The sequence below is a fragment of the Lissotriton vulgaris genome, chromosome 7 (genome assembly GCF_964263255.1).
Source record: "Lissotriton vulgaris chromosome 7, aLisVul1.2, whole genome shotgun sequence".
Lineage (NCBI taxonomy): Eukaryota > Metazoa > Chordata > Amphibia > Caudata > Salamandridae > Lissotriton > Lissotriton vulgaris.
The window spans coordinates 1,738,902,532-1,738,920,148 of NC_141695.1; the positions used below are offsets into that span (position 1 = coordinate 1,738,902,532).

At 42.9% G+C, this 17,617-nt stretch overlaps 1 protein-coding gene across 1 annotated transcript in view; it reads left to right on the forward strand.

Moving 5' to 3' along the window:
* The window catches only part of LOC147706530 (alpha-2-macroglobulin-like protein 1), a 316,256-nt gene that overhangs the window by 42,082 nt on the left and 256,557 nt on the right, over positions 1-17,617 (forward strand). Inside the window, exons 3-6 of the mRNA XM_086932996.1 lie at positions 3,752-3,914; positions 5,145-5,197; positions 5,864-5,884; positions 17,330-17,486. Of these exons, the coding sequence (XP_086789122.1) occupies positions 3,752-3,914; positions 5,145-5,197; positions 5,864-5,884; positions 17,330-17,486 (394 nt within the window). The remainder of the gene's footprint in view (positions 1-3,751; positions 3,915-5,144; positions 5,198-5,863; positions 5,885-17,329; positions 17,487-17,617) is intronic.

Below are 17,617 nucleotides of genomic sequence, written 5' to 3' on the forward strand. Positions count from 1 at the left end.
TCCTGCGTTGTAATGGTATGCGTTGTAACAGTATGCGTGGTAAAAGATGCGTGGTAACAGTTGCATACCGGTACGGATAATTTAAAGGTAGAAGGTATTATGGTCCCCATGCCATTGTGATGCAATTACAGTGATATTACTGTAGCACAGTATTTTGTATGCAATATTGTGATTATGCACAGGCGCATGAGGAACTGACCCAGTGCTTAATTTGAGCCAGTGGTTTCCTGAGCTCAGCACCTGCAGTTAATTGCTAACACCGGCACTTATGACAGTCTGCCACATGGGGGCACTGTTTGTTTATTTAGAGTTGAGCATAACAACAATTGTATATTAATTACAAATAACTAATACCTGCCACTCAATCCATTCGTATAGCCTTGGGGGCCTGGAATAGTCTGAAATGTCCTACTTGTATGAGCGTGATGGTTAATAGGTGTCTCTGTACTGTCGTTGGCAGTACTGTCCGGGGCAATGGATGGTCCAAGAGGCAATGGCCATTAAGGAGTGCCCTGGCACTTATTCTTATACAAATCAAGCACTGAATTGACCATTTTCTTCGCTCATGAACTGGTGTCACTCACACACTGTCTGCAGAGGTCACAGATCTCCACTTTTTCTTCACTCTCTAAATGTCTAGGTAAAGGGGTCTCTCTAACCTCCTTCATGGTCTGTCTCATCAGCTTTTGACAAACTGGTCCAAATTATGAAAAGAAACCTTCAGGCATTTTTGTGACTAAATAGTGTTTAACTATGCCATGTCACTCCATAGGCTCACAACTCGCTGATGTAAAAACTCAAGTCGACTCAGTCTGGAACTTTTCCCCTCGAGTACCAACTCTTCAACAAATAATGATCCGAGCAAAAAAAAGGAATGATGGTGAAATGAAAACCAGTAACATATGGCAATTAGATAGTTGTATTAAAAAAACCAAGAAAGCATTTTCCAATGCATTCTTGTTTTTTTTTCTTACAACTATCTAATTGTCATATTTTACATCTTTAGTTAAGTTGAGGAAGGGCGGCGGCCTAGTGAGTGCAGCCACCGGCTTTGGAACTGGGCACCCAGATCGATATCACCCTCAGCTCAACATCCAGTCATTTGGGGAAAATCACCTCATCTAACAGCCTCAACCAACAAAGGCGTGACGTTTTCTAGTTCTGTTGTAAAGTGTTAAATGCCCTTGCGCAAAAATAGCTCTCTATAAAACTACAAAAAGGTTTTACAATCTGTATGGAATTAGTTTTGTTCCACGATGAGAATTCATACATGTTATAGTTCGCAAGATAGCCAAACATGTCAAAGTGCTTGCCGTTGACATATGGCCTGATCTGTAGGCTGTGCAGTTTTATCTTGATAGAGCCAGCTCCGCATTTCATCTTTCAGAGGTTTAAAAATTGAGAAAAAATAACATTGTGGCAATTATTATTCAAAGTGCTTCAAAGGGTAAAAAGTGCAGTTTGAAGCACTACATAAAAACAAATCAGAATCTATCATCATTTTAATTATTATTATATTAAAACAACTTTTAAGGGTTCACATTTCGCCTCAATGGTGTCCTGTTGCTTTAGTACCGCAACTAGATTTACCGAAGAAGCAAGATTGTGTTTATACAGAGCGCAGCATTTTTAAGTTCTGCGCAAATCCTTATTTTGGTGATGGTAAACACAGCTCACAATAAAAACTGCACTCGATGGTATGAGTTTGTACCTGATGTGGTATGGTCCCTTGTAATCAGGGTCGGATTGGGATCACAATTCGGCCCGGGCACTGACGAAAAAAGTGGCCCACATTCAAGAGGCGTGGCCCATATTTAAGGGGCGTGGCCCACATTCAAGGGGCGTGCCCTTTCATGAAACACCATTTGCACAGACAAGGAATGAAAGTGGGAGGATACTGTTCTTGCACACGACACAGGGCCAAGGTGACAATGGCCTACATGCTGAGCAACAAAAAAAAAATAGCAAGGCCCCTTTTTGTCACTAAATTATTCCAGCCCTCCAGCACAGGAGCACCTGAAAAGCAGCAAAGCCCCTGCTATTACTAACCTACTCAGCCCTCCCCAGACCTTCAGCTCAGGAGCACATGAACAGAGGTAAGGCCCCTGCAATTAGTAAATTAATCAACCCTTCAGGCCTTGGGAAAATGTCCTGGCAGGGGAGCACAAAATACAGCTTTCTGGGTCATCCAAGGTAGCCAGGTAGCCAGGGGGAGGCTGAGGTGAAGCTGGTGCATGGAAGTGCCTTCCCAGTGTGTTCTGGCAGTTTGAGTGTTTACCATTTACTGTAGTATTACCCTTGTACATGTGTATGGTACCCTTTTGTAATTTTTTTCTCTTTTTCTCTTGTAACACACTGTCTGCTCCTCTCACTTTTGTTTGCTTTAGATACTTGCACAAGTGCCACCATTGCCTGCGTAACGTTTGTTCTTGTGCTGGAGTGTCGGCCATTAATTGCAGTATTATACCTCTACTTGTATTTTGTACGCTTTTGTAACCTGCACACATGTCACGTTTTCCTCCTGTAATGTATCGTTTGCTCCTCTTGTATTTTGGTTGCTCACTATTGTCACTTTTGATTCATGTAACTTAACGTTTGCTTTTGTAATTTGTCCACTTATAATTTTCTCCTCATGTATTATTGCTGTTCCTAGTGTGAAGCGCTCTGACACCTTCGGGTAAAGTCCGCGCTATATAAAATCGCATAAATAAATAAATAAAACAAAAAAATTCCAAACATCACCAGGCCCCCACAGCAAGACCCATTCTTCCTCGCCCACTATGCCCTGAATGTGAAGGGCTGTGGGCGAGGTGTTAAGACTAACACCGTTTCTGGGCTGCATGGGCGCCAGGGGGGCCGAGGTGCAAATGGCTCGAAGGCCTGAGAAACACCTGGCCTCCAGGGAGGCCGATTATTGCAAACAATCACCCCTCCCCAGCCCAGCCTCAGCTTGATTGCTTGGCAGGGCAGGGGTGAAGGAGAGCCCACAGCTGACAATTGCTGTCTGGCCGCAGAGCGAGGCTGCTTTCATTTTCTCAGTCTCTATCTCCGTGCACTCTGTGGGCCGTTTTTTTTCTCCCGTTTCCTAGTCCACTCTCTGTGGACTGGGACAGGGGAGAAAAAAACGGCCCACAGAGGGCACTGAGGCACCGGCCCTTCGGCCCATTCCCGAATGCCCGCCTTGCCAATCCGCCCCTGCTTGTAATACCATGTGACATCGGTTTGTTTCCAATTCAGGATTCTAGGCTTTGCTGTAGTTACCACACCTTCAGGTTTTCCCGCAAATAACTTTCTGCATGTAGAATTCCCATAGGGTCTAATTCACAAACTGCACTTTTGAGTACGTTTACACTTTTGAACAAGTTTAGTACTTTTCCATGCATAATGTTTAACAAGTATGCAGAACATTTTAAAAAGTTCACAGCTACTACTAGGATCAAATGATTAGAATTGCTTTTTTAAATTGCATTAATAAAACATTTCTCAAATTACATATTTTCAGACTTTTTTAAAACGGGCAATTTAGAATGTATTTTTAAATAAAACAGATAGTATGGATAATTCTAGAAATGTTTCCAGTAGTGCTGGTTCAGCAGCAATATTCTGCTGGACTAAAGAAATATACTACTTGACAAAGTTGTTAATGATGCTGCCTTTCTTGCATTTCATGAGGGGTAGCCCCTGTCAATGATACCCTGATAAGATGTGCAGTGAAATCTTTCATGTGTGATATGGTTCTGTTCCCATACAGGTGCCGCTTCCCGCTGGTGGCTCCGAGGAGGTTGGGCAAGTGGGCATTTCTGTTGAGTCTGAGGGCCACACACTGGAAAACAAGAAGAAGGTGCTTTTGAGGACTGTCAAAAGTGGGACATTTGTGCAGACAGACAAGGCTGTGTACAAGCCGGGACAGACAGGTACCCCTCAGATATATTCTCCCTTCTGACTTCCAGACAGAACTTGGTTAGGAGTTTTGAGGAGTTCAAGCTCTCCACCCATTCGAAGCGCACATAGTGTAGCAATATAAGCGAAGGAAGGAGAATGGAGTAGGGCGTTTGTAAGGAACATTGCAAACTCAGAACTTTTGAAAGATGAAAAGTGCAAAAAGGATGACTAACAAATTTATAGTAGTACTGAAACATGAGCCAAAAAACAAGTGATACCAACAGTGAAGGAAAAAACAATCAGAATAAATAGACATTGAAGGGATCATAATGTTCAGAGGAAATAAAGGGCGATGCAATGATTGAAGGAATCATTGGAGGGAAAATGAGAGACAAGATGAGGAGGATGGGAGGTAAATAGTAAAGTAAACTTGCTTGAAACCCTGATGAAAAAAGTGGAAAGTTGAGGTTAATACACTTGTATGATTATGGACAATCAATGACACTTAACATGGTGTGGCAGTGAAAAAGAGAAAGTGGATGCGTTACTTGGGGTCCAATTCACAATGTTTTTTCAGTAATTAAATTTGAAAGTGGCCTAGCCCCTATTGGCTGCTAGGACTCTGACATGCAACCACAATAAAGAACTATTCCATTATAACATTTTAATCATGTCAAATGAAATTTTAAACAATCAAATTCATTATGCATTCATTTTTACATTTCATTGTGCTTTACAATACAGTAGTTGCATTTAACAGTGATAACCATGAAACATTTCAGTACATAACCCAATGCATTTCGGAACTGAAAGTTCCTTCGTCAGGGGTTCTAATTACAAGGTATTGGCACGCTAGAGGACGCGAAATGCCATATGTAGAACACTGTTGGAATCTATACCAACAGGTATTGTGAGAAGTAAATGGCAACCTGCGTGAGTGAAACCGAATGCGAAATTCGTAGAATTGGGTCCCGTGTAAAACGGCAACCACTATGGACGGTAGACTCTGGCAAGCAGCTTTATCGTCTTCGTAATTAAGACAAATTTACTAATGGGCAAAAGCTCAGTGAATTGGGCCTTAAGTACAGTATTGTGTGGCTGCTCCAACCTCCAGCTAAACTAGGTCCTGTTCCTCAACCACTCTGAGATGTGCGGTGAGACGCACTCCTAGGCTCTGGAGGAAGGTGCACTTTAACTGATCTCAAGGCGTGGGGGTTCTTACCCAAAAGCCACCCACTAACGCTCACTTCTTGCCTTTACAGTGAAGTTTCGCATTGTGACTCTGAATGAGGACTTTATTGCGGAGAACAAGCCGGTAAGTAATGCTGAGCTGAGCAATGCGCTTCATGGGCAATGAAGAGTCCATTAAATGTGCCAGACGGGTGTCTGCCAAGACACACCTTTCCAATAGCCAGCGAGAACTTCTGAATGATTAGAAAAACTCAAGAGATCAGTGCAACTAATCTTATTACCTTGGTTCATTCTTCTATGGGGTGTGAACAAACTGAAAACAACTGTACGAAGCCCGCTGGTAATGTCTAGTTGCATACTTAGAGCAGACATATAGCCTACGACACTCTGATCCTCAAACGACGGTCCATTTCTCTATTCTTTTTGTACAACTCTCTCTTGATCTACCTCTAAAACACAACAAATACAGAAAATTACCGTGTTTTTTAAATAGCATTTTCCACATGGCTACATTTAAGTTTTCTTAGATATAATTGGCTTACTGGCATTATTTGTTAATATTTCTATGGTTAGCAAATTTCCTTAGTATGGTGGTTTAGGAAGGATATAGTTCACTCTGATAATTTGTCAGGCTTCAAATCTATTATAGCTTGTAAGTGAGATAAGCGCCATGTTGAGGGCTCAGTAGTTTGTGCACCAATTTTACTTCATACAAGGACACATCTTGAATTAGGAAAGTAGCATGGATTTAACTGTCTTCTTTCTAACAATCTTCTCTGTTCTCTTTCAGTACTCACTCGTGCAAATCCAGGTAAGCACTTTTAAGATGTCTGCTTTGTCTATCATGCCTATTTAGTTGTTCACCTCCTGTTAGATTTATTATGTTTGGTATGTCTTGGTTGCTTTTTTACAGAATTTGTATTTTTTTTATGCCGCATTTGTGGAGTTTGGCAGTGCCTAGCTGCTAACTGATTTGCCGTAAAGCACTATTGATGACAAAGGGATTCCGTTGTGATGGTTAGTTGAATTTAGTCTGGTGACTCTTTCTGGCAGGTAGACGCAAGGAATGGCCAGTGGATGGAGAGCTAGATTGTGGGTCTTATACCATGATGTTGCTCTCTTCTTTGATTAGGAATTGACTTTCAGGGATGTTGGAGGTTGGAGATGGATAAAAGCTATGGCTGTATAACCTAGATTTCAATCAATCAGGATTTATAAAGCGCAGCTAGTCAATCTATAGTGTATCCAGGTGCTAATCTTTTGGTGGAAGTCATAATCTCGTGCATTTCTCTCCACCGTTACAGTAATCCCCTTATTCTGAGCTGTGGAAGTTCACACAAATGGAATTCCCCACACCCAATTCCGGTTGTCTGTTGGCACAGAATCACCAGGTCCGCAAACTGCAGAACTGATATTTCCATTCCCAGAGACACCTCACTTGTTTACTTGCTGGTGGAGCATCTGTGCATGGAGCGAGAATGGGGGCGTCTGTGAGCAACAGATGATTGGGGGTGCAGGAGAAGGATAGTAAACAGAGCATGGTGACTTAGGTGCTAGATAAACAAAAGCTGAACGTGGAAGTAATATGGCTTGAGGGGGAAGGAGAGAGCAAAAGACGAGAGGCGAGAGTCACGGTTGTCAAGCAGGACAAACAGAAGCGGTAGAGACCAAGGAAAGACATGGAGTGCTGAAAGGGAAAGAAACAAATACCCCCTCAAGTCGAAAAGGAAAAACTCATCCAGCGAGAATACTACGAGTCTGATATGCTCCTGCATGAGACTAATCCATGAATAGGGAAGAAAGCTATCAAATCAAGTTCAGAGACCTAAAAAAACAACATAGCCACTCAATCATGAACAAGGGTCTGTCTCAAATTATATTCTAAGTATATGCAATGTATTGGAAACAATAGGTCGGTGATGCGAAGATTAAATTTGTCTGTAGCAAGACCTAAAAAAGAACATATCTTCAATCCCTATGCCTATTTCACAAAATGAATGTGCTATTTGTGGTTTTGATGTTAGTACAATAAACAATACATTGGTACAAGAAAGACTTAGGTCATTGAATACCATGGGTCTGATTCACAAAGGTATACAATGTGTAATTGGTGCCTGCACATTTACCTATGTTGGTAGGAGATATTCATGCACAATCTGCATTCTTGACAATTTACCTAATTTATAACTATTTGTAAGGAGTACGTGTTTTTTGATAAAATCTTTGTGAATCTGGTCCCAAGGATTCATCCAGCTACGGAAAAGTGTCCTTTTGTCATAATTCCTGTTCTTTCAGAGTAGCAGGCCCCTTCGTGGACTCACTTTATCATCAACACGTTTAAAAAAAGCATCAATGCCTGAGCAATTAAATCAAGGACGGGACAGGTGTCTCCAACCAGTGGATTGTGAGCTATCGGTAGATCCGTGTCCCCTTCAGAGTAGCTCACAGCCTTGAGTTCATTTTTAAATAAGCACAGGGTCCTATTTTCCTTTTAAAGTTGAAGGAAGGCTATGTTTATTTTACATTATCATCAGGATGCAGATAGCAGGGTCTGGTAATGAGCAGTGCTCAGTCAGATGTATGACCCAGACTGGGGCACAGAGGTGAACAACTCAAGCACTGAGGTATTTAACTCTTGATTAAAAGTCCTTGTCAACTCAGTATTGGAGCTGTGAACAAAATTATGTTTCTGAATGCTTTTTAATGGGAGAAAATGAAAATGGAAGGTTAGCTTAATGATTAAATAAACTCTTCATTTTAATTTTCTCTCATTTCAAAGTGCATTTACAAACAGCAATCCCCTTACTCACAGTGGCCAGTAGACACTGTGCCATAGGTATAACTAAAAAATACAGCAATGTTTTTTAAATGAGTGAAATTTAAAGTGAAGAAAAATGTTCCATATTATGAACATTTTTGCAGAACATTTTTCTGCACTTTAAATTTCTCCCATAAAAAAAATGATTGTACGTTTGTGTTACACATGTAACGGGGCTGCATATGGTGAAAGGTATGTCCTGTGCCACAAGTACATATGACGCAGACTCTCAGTCACCCATACAAATATATCCCATTCAGGAACACACATGCTCATACATCCCCAAAGGCCACACTCTCCCTGACACACATGCCAGCCCTTTCACAGTGCCCATAAATCAAAGTATTTTGCTCAAACCATAGTATCTGGCTCTACGGACATGAGGCTTAAAATAAATGAAGCTGGGAATGGGGGTGCTGGGTAACACTGCACAAGTTGTTTAGTATTCAGTAGCTCACATTGATTTTCTCGGATCAGAAGTGGCTCTCACTGCAGAAAAGGTTTGAGCCTCTAAACCCACTTTTTATTACATAAAATGAAAGTGTTTCCACAGAAGCCCTGCATTCATGTATCTGTATGTAGTAATAGGATAGCTTGGGCATCACCGCATACATAGAGATCTGAATGGTAGTGGAGTTGTACAAGAGGGAAACCACAAAGACGGCGAAAAGCAGGAGAATCTACTAGACTTTAATTTCAGAGGGATTGTTTGTTCAAAATGTAGGTTTTAAACAGGGCTTTTTTTAATGGCCACTAGTCAGTGGTAAACACAGATTTCATTTTTTTTCTGTAAAACGGTTCCAAGGTATGAGTGCATATCATGGAATCAGTGTTTCAGAAATAGAAATGTTTAGTTGAGGAATGGTGAGGGTGTTGTGGTTTAATTGTGAACTTTGAGCCTCCATGCAGTGACATTTTCTCTTTGAGGTACGTAGGTATTACTCAAGACATTTATTCCAGTGATCTGTACATTAAGTAGGAGATAGTTATGCTTTATTAAAGGGGTTATATCAGACTTTGTTCATCTCGATGTGATAATCTGCTGAGGGTGGAATTACATTGAAAGGGAATAAATAGTAGTTGGAGACCACTAGCATGTCTCTTCCCAAATCAATGTGGGGTTGAACAAAAGTTTGTATTCCATCACCCTATGCCCTGTTCCCTCATCTTTGAAGGGAGGCTTAATATTCTACTTATTTAAGAAACCAAATCAGGACGTTCACACCCTAAGTGATTACCAGTCTAATACTAACTTACCCATGCTCACCAAACTGGTAAAGTATGTTCAGACGGCCAATTCAAAAACTTTTATGACCCATACCACTACTGTTCCAAGTTCAATGTAGCTTCTGGAATTTTGCCATGGGATATGTTGATGGAAATTAAGCTGCTATTGTTATTAAATGTGTTTGTGGTTGGCAAGGGTATGCACCCCGTCTAAGCAAGAACCACGATCCCAGTCATGGTAAGCTAGATACAGACTGAAAGAAAGCCTGTGCTCACCCTCTGAGAGCTTGGCACAGAGCAGTCAGTCTTCTATAAAGAGACAATGTGTAAAGTAGTTGTGCAACTTGCAAACAGTAACACAATGAAATTACCACTAAAAAAACTCCACACAGATTTAGAAAAATAGATCACAATTTACGATGAAAATGACAAATCCAAAGTGTAGAAGTGGAGTTATTGAATCTCAGAAGAATGAAAGCAGTGTGGCACTTAGAAACAAATAACACAAAAATGGGTTATCTGGTCGTGCTGGACCTGGGCAAAGTCAAAATTCAGGCTAACGTAGATGGAGAGTAGGCCAACTACAGGACCCACGCTGGCCCCAGTGAACAGAGTACCTTTCCTGATTGCAACACAAGATGTATTGTGAGACACGTCGATGCTGATCACGAAAGTCGAGAGATGCATCAATCTTTTCCAAGCAATGGCGGGGATGCGCCAGTTCCATAGACGAGGTGCTAAGCCGCGATGCAGGAGAGCATGGGTACTCGCAAACTTTCTCTCAGGGGCCAAATTTACAGTGTGGTTTGTGTCCGAGGGCCGCACCGGTGAGGGCGGGGTCAGTGGGGGAGGGTGCGGGGCTAGAGCAACAAAAAAAAACTGACCATGAGGTTGAACACAGGTCCCTGCAGCGGACGCCTTCATCCACTGAGCTACCAAACCCGGTATATATATATCTTTATATCTCTATCTCTATATCCCTCTCTCCCTCCCTGTCTCACTCTGACTGTCTCACTCACTCTGACTGTCTCCTTCTTCCTCCCTTTTCTTCTCCCTCCCTCTCTTTCCTTCTCCCTCCCTCTCCTTCAGTCTCCTTTCCTCTCCTTCCCTCTCTCTCTTCTTCCCTCACTCCCCTTCCCCCTCTTCCCCCTTTCACTCCCCTTCCCTCACTTCGTCTCTCTCCCTCTGTCGCCCTCCTCGCTTTCTATCTCCCTTTTTAGGTTTTGCCTAGCCAATGCGTATAAAGTACGCATGCGCTAGGAAAAACTTAATGATTTCTGTGTGTGGGGACTGGACCGTCCCCACTCTCCCATTGGCTAGCTCCATAAATGGAGGCTAGCCATTGGGAGAAGGCTCTGTCCGTCAATCTCGGACCAGATTCGGGGGCGTTCCCGAGAATTTTTGGCTTTTGGCTACGTCAGTCTCGGGAACGCCCCCGAATCTGGTCTGGTATTGACGGCACCCGCCTTCCTGCTCGGGGCCGAGATGTCTACAGCCTACGCCGCCCAGGTCAGCAAGGCTGCGAGCCACCTGTTTCCGCAGACACTCAATGCCTGTCCTTTGCAGTGGGTGCGCTTTCAGCACCCGTGGGAGGCCGAGCACGCCGACAGGTTCGCACTGAAGCAGCGCGCCGCCGGGCGGGGAGTGGGACCGGTGCAGCCGTCACCGCAGTTTCACTCCGAGAAAGTCCGCACGGCTCTTCACTTGTTCGAGCGTCTTCTGCAGTTTTCTGCAGCTCGGGCGCTGCCAGACGCCCCTCGAGTACGAAGCAGGTGCCCCGGTGCCTCCCTGCAGCGGTAAAAGTGCAGCACGGAGGCGAGCAGAGCAGCCCTGCGTTTGTACCAGACGCCCCCCCCCCGCCCGGCCCGTGTACTCACCGCCGTGCGCCTCAGGTGGGAGGAAAATGGCATCCTGGGGGTCCCTCTCCTGGCCCCGGGCGGCCTATCCGATGGTTAGAGGGGCCCTTCGGCTCGGCAGCGGCGGGGGCATGGCGAGCTGAATCCATGCGGTGTGACTGAAAAATCGTGCTACAAGTGGTTGCATATATTCATCTTGTTGCTGATGAATCTTAGCTGATTTGTTTTTTAAAGGTAATTTTTAGGCAGCGCACTACAACTATTGAATTCAAAGGGAACACTATTCCTCGTTAAAGAGCAATAGCTAATTCCCCCCACCTTCCTGTTATACTGTATAAGTGCATACCATTTTATCGACAGGAAATGCTTATATTTTCCAAACTTGTCCTTGCAGGAGTAGATGTTTCTTTTAATTTTACAAACATGCCTGCTAATTCGTGTTGGCATGTTTTGCCATATGTGTTTTAAATGGAATCAGTTCAAAGAATCTCTTGATGTAGTACATGCTTTTCTGGTTAGATATGAAGTGTAATGCAGCAGTTTCTTATTGACCCATTCAGCCTTTGTTGAACAGATAGTTTTGAGGTGGCCTGTTTCAGCCCATGGCACACAAGCTTCTGATTGGAAAAGGCCCCAGTTAAAGAAGGGTGCAGCCTCTCTGTAAATTGAAATCTGCATTCATAAAGATGATTGCACCATTCTCTATTGTGATGCCTGGTGCTTGTTTGTAGGTTTTCATTACTAGCAAACTAGGGAGCACAACTTATTATAGACAATGCTCTTATGCTTCATAATCAATGTACCACTGTGTCTGACTTGTGTGCATCGTACTGTAGCACCTTTGTGAACTTGGTGTGTAGGCCCTGATATGAGAAGTTCGGTAAAATAAATGGTTCAGCTCGTTCTTTATAAAAAAAATAAATCAAACAGCTTGCTTCAGTACCATTCCTACGGAATGAATAAAAGGATCTGAACACTGTTCATCTTCTGCATAGTGACTGTACGTAGTCGTATGTTGGTTTTCACATGCAGGGAGGCCTTGACATACCTGCCATCCACTTTGTGGTGTAGAAAATGATTGCTAAGCTGGGCCCCCCTCTAAATGGTACACCTCTGCTTGAAATGAAGCTTGACCTCCTCTTACCTGTAACCCCCCACTCCCCCCCCCCCATCGCGATTTGCAAAGTAATTGTAAACTCCACATTTGTGTAAAAATAATTTAAAAAAAATACTGGAAATATGTTTTTTTAAATAAAGTACCAGCCAAATGTAAGTTACAAAAAGGGGGTGCAGGGGTTTGACCCTCTTTTCGCTGGCTCTGCTCTGCCACTGAGCCAGTAAAAGTTAAAAGGAGGGTGAGCAACATGCTAGTAGGTAGAAGAGGTGTGAACTTCATCTGTTGCCTGCTTTTTACATGGACAGAGCACTTTCCTGTGCAGTTACCCAACCTCACATGTTTCAGTGTGCCCCCTGCGGACGCAGCAGATCCTTGGACGTTGCGTCTGAACCCTACTCCACACTTCTCTACCTCGTCCTCCCTCCTCTGCACCCTGTCTGCTATTCACCCCTAACCTCCCCTCCATATCTCCTTTATTTATTTATTTATTTTTATTGTGCATATTTTATGTGCCATGCACCTCTACTCCTGCCACCCAGCCCCCACTGCTCTGCACACTGCAAGGAACGCAGGTTGTCTGATACCAGAAAGAGCAGGTTTTATATTGTAATCTACTTTTCATGGAATCAGGCATCCTCCAGTTTGTGGTGCTGTGTTGCTGGAGGCTCTGTGAGGTTGCAGACTGTGACATAGCACTGTCTCCAGCAGTGAGAGAGCACAAGCTGTGCATTATTTGTGCAACAGGCACATTTTTTGCCTGCTGCAAAATTGCTTCAAAATTTATGTTTTGGGCTGAAAATGTAGCTTTTTTTAGTGTGCTGCAAAGGTTGCCACACAAAACCACAAAATCCTGGGGGATGAGGGGTCTGTCTTATAGTTATGATTTTTATAGGTTATGATTTTTATAGGTTAAACATTCTCTCATAATTTTATCCATGTAATAGGTACTTTCTAAATGGTGACTCTACCCATTCGTAAGCTACCTCTGTTTGATTGCCAGTTCTATTCAATGCAGTGTTAAGTCAACGTCTTCTTTTCAGTGTCCAGGAGCATTTCTGTTACATTCCACTTTTGCTTTTCATGCCACATCCTTCCTCTCTTAGTAGGTAATTTCATACCACAAACGTGCACGTGCTTGTCCGTGTTATAACAAGTGAAGATTCTGATAAAGCCTCTTCCCCATAAGTTGAGCAACAAGTTTCTTCTTTTTAGGGCTTGCCTACAGACTGTTTTTAGTTGTCTGTTTTCAAAAACCTATTGTGGACAAGATCAAAACTTGTAAATGATTTTGGGCCAGCCCACTGCTTGCCATTGGTTGGCTTTTCTGGCAATCTCATTTGCTTGCATCTTATTCAGTAGCTTTCCTCACTCTTCTTGTTTGACCCTCCTCCCTGAGCACACCTTCTTTACCCTTCTCTTGAGTGGATGACGTGTATTCTTCCGCTACTTGCATTTTCGAGGCTACTTTTCAGGTTTTGTCTGAGACCGTGCATATGCTGTTGCATGCAAGACATTGCGTTGTTTATTTATAGAGGGCTTATAGCTGCTCATTCCTGCCCCCTCTGTAGCTGTCTGTTTGCTATGCCTCCTCTTGCATTGTATTGCTTGGCCCACCTCCTTCCCTCGCGTGTTGTATTGCTTGCCCTGCCTGGCCCCTCCTGCCATAATAAAGTGCTATGTTGTGACCAGTCCTAACCGCATCACATAATTTTTTCTCTAACTTTCAGACATGCTTCACAGCAGCCATGCGCCTGTAAAACATAGCTAAAAGACATTGACAAAGCCAATGGCGCTATAGTGCACATGAGTGGCCTATTAGATTTGTCAGTGTTTGTTTCTTTTAGCATTCTATGGAAGCTCATATTTACTTGTTCCCTTCCCTTTGTGTGCTGCTGCCTCCTTCCCAGGGCGTGCTGTGTTACTCTCTTTTCCCCTTGCATGTCCGTTGCTTTCCCCACCTTTACTCGTCCAATGTTTTTATTTTTAAAAACCCTCCCCCACCTCTGTTGCTCCCCGACCAGTTACTTTTCACTATTTGACAGCTCTGCAGCGATAACTTGCTCCCCTTGACCCTGTTGTGCTCTGTTTTTTATTTATTATTCAATGGTGGCTGTCCAGTTGTGCGATGTATGTCTCCATGCAATGCAGAGATCGTCTAAAAAGTCTAGAAATATTTGTTTTCTTGTACTTTCTACACTCTTAAGAGTTCAAGCATTGTGACGACTTGGATTGACACATGGCGTGGCTACCATCTTGAGTGTGTAGGAAAAAAAAGATCTGTTTGGTTTCCAGATGGCCTACAAATTGCTTCGTCATGTGAAGTAACACATCCTGGTGGCAATTTAGCATTGATACAAGCAATATTTTCTATACTTGTAGCATGACAGGTTACCACTCTTGGTTTTGCCAATGCACGAGCATTATGAAATTATCCTGGAGTGGCTGTCTCAGTGCTGCAGGATCACACGGCGCAACAAGTGCTGGTCAGACAAGGATGAATTAATTCATGGGTGGATATATATCTGTACGGTAAACCATAAAAAGCATAGAGTACCCTACCGATCCTTCCGTCTCTAGGGGTTAAACATTCAGGACGACTTTGTAGATCGTTGTAGGGGCAGTAAGCGGCCATAAGACGCTAAAGAACAGCGAACTAAATAATTGACTGCCATCCCGAGCAGGTATGGGGGCGCTGAACTCCAAGGAAGGGCGATCCTCGTACGTCAAAGTAACACCGCCGGCCGCTGGTCACTAAGCTAGGCCGCTTCACAATGTCCGTTTTCTAGACATGACCGGCACTGCCCCCATGCCGCGATTACACCCCGCCAGTCACACAGTTAGGACGCTTGTCATTAAATTAGGCTGCTTCACCACGTCCATTTTTAGACATGACAGGCACTGCCCCTATGCCGCGATTACACCCTCGGCCGCCAGTCACAGAGTTAGGCCGCCTCACCGTCTTTGGCCAGTGTTTGTGGATTTTGCTGTTGTGTACCATCGTGCTTGCTGGACTGCTCAGGCCAGTGCCTCAGAAGCCATATTTTAAGCAAAGTTCCAAATTAGCTTTTTTTTGCATTCTCCTTTGGCACGAGTCCTATTTAACTTTCCATTTTCTAAATGTGTATTTGTACCTGGGAGGCAGGTGATATGTTTCTGTTTGTATATAGATGGTTTCTCTTTCAAGGACTTTTGAGTGTATGTGCTATGCATGCAGGTGGCTGCTTGTGCTTGCTCTCCTGCCCTGCTATTGGCATTGTAAATGGCAATGCCATTTTTTTATGTTTAAAAAAAACAAACCTAAATAAAAATAATGTCATGAGCAATGCCAATAGCTCTAACATTTGCAAAGGCAAAACCATTGCATTGTAAATGCTTGTTCTGTCTCTGTCCCTCTGTCATCTCACCCTGCCTGTGTCACGGGGCTGAGACCACTTCCCCAGCGCGCACAGACACACAGCCCCACACCGGAGCACTTCACAAAAAGACCATTTGCATGTGAATGGGGCTTTGTTCACCTCTTAGCGCCCCTGCAGCCCCACTCTGGCCTCCTGGAATGAATCGCCCAGCACCACAGAGCAGCAGAGTCTCTCAGAGTGTCTCTGCAACCGGCAGTGTTTGCAGACACTCTTGGATTTCTTTTTTTTTTAACACAGGTACGATGTCTCATGGTCCACGGGCCGCCACGGAAAGCTTGCTGGGCCGTACTAGGAGTACCCGTACAGTAGAGTGATGCACTGGGTTTCTCCGCAGAGTCGAGTGATGCATTGGTCTCTCCGAGCTGCTTCAATCCCACTCAAGTCAAAACCAGCGTATTTGATAACTGAAAGTCCAGTAGCAAACACCATGTACCCTGAGTTTTTGCAATCCTCTGTTTTCTTACTTGCACTGTTCACAAGCACTGTGCTATCACTTTCATGTGTTACCCAAAGCACCATTGTTGGGTGCAACTGACATTGTATCAGCATTCAAAATATCATTATTTTACTTCCATAAAATTAATTACACTCATATTTGTTATTGCCCCTTTAAAAAATGTATTTTCTTGTGGCAATAGACACCTTTCGCATGTGTATGCATTTCTTGAAACATAAAAGTCTTATGCTATAGAACTAGAAATAAGACTTTATTTTTGCCAGGCATATTTTGAAGACTAACTTCAGAATATTTCAAAACACGTACATGTCAATGAAGGTATTCTCTTCAAGTATCAACATTTTATAGTGTTCTTAAATTGGAATACAATTAAATTCTCGGGCAAGACAAGTGTTTCTTGTTTCATGGTTTTATTTTCGTTTTCATTTGGGTCTCTACTACTCATGGCACTCCCGTCTAAATATTCTCTGTATTTCTTGCAATGTTCTTTATTGCTGTACATCCCCAGCATTGTTCTATTCGGTTCACTCAAGGTCTCCTTTTCTTCTTGCTGTATTGTTCCTCGCCGATGGCCTTCTCTTCTATACACTTGATTGCATTCTTCATAACCTTTTCTTGTTTGGCCTGGTCTATATTGTTCTTGACATTCTATACTAATATGTATCTCCTATGAATGTTTATAATCCGCTTGTGCACTCCTCTTTAGCAGCCATGTATTTGTATTTCCTCTTTTTAAAGTGTGATCTATCCACATTGTTTTCAGTTTTGATCTATTGAATAACATTTTCTAATCATTTAGTTCCAGCACCTGTTTTTGGTTCAGTTTTGTCTTTCCTAATCTTTGATTTTGCGCCTCTTTTTTTGGTTGTCTGCTATTCTTTTTATGCAGCTTCCTAACTATCCTGCTAGCTCCTTTTGCAGCTTCCTTCTTTCAATATTACATTTACAAATAGTCTTTTTTTTTTTTTTGTCCGCGTTCTTTGTGTGGTTCCTCTTGTCCTCATTGCATACCCCTTGCTGTTATATTTCCTTCAAATTTCATTTTTAATGTTGACCGAACTTTTCTTCCATCCTGCATGCTAAATAACAATATTTCTTTTTTCAGTTATCATTTTCCTGACCTCCTGGCATTCTTCAAATAGGCAACTGTTTACTTTTTGATTATCCTTGAGTTCCTTCTTTTTTGAACAGTTCATTACATACTTACATAGGCATTTCATCGTTTGTTTATACATATGAGTGTGCAGTTTTTGGATTAGAAACAGTTTGCATGTTAAATACCTTTTCCTGTGGACAAGTCTGTGAGCATCACATGTTGCATTAGATTTCTCCCATCCTAAACTCCTCATGTGTATGGTTTTTCAGGACCCGAACAGTAACCGCATTAGTCAGTGGCTGGAAGTGGTTCCGAAGCATGGCATAGTTGATCTGTCCATCCCGCTGTCAAGCGAGCCTCCTCAGGGGACCTACGTTATTAGTGTGGGAGATGCAGCTACGCATCGTTTCCAAGTGGAGGAATATGGTAACGTATCATGGAGCATCCAGGCAGAAATTGTTGGTTTGGAAATTTGGGCCTTAAAATGTTCTCAATAGAAGGTCCTACACCAAAGTGTTTTTCTTGGTAAAGTTACATTAAAGTACTTTTAGACCACA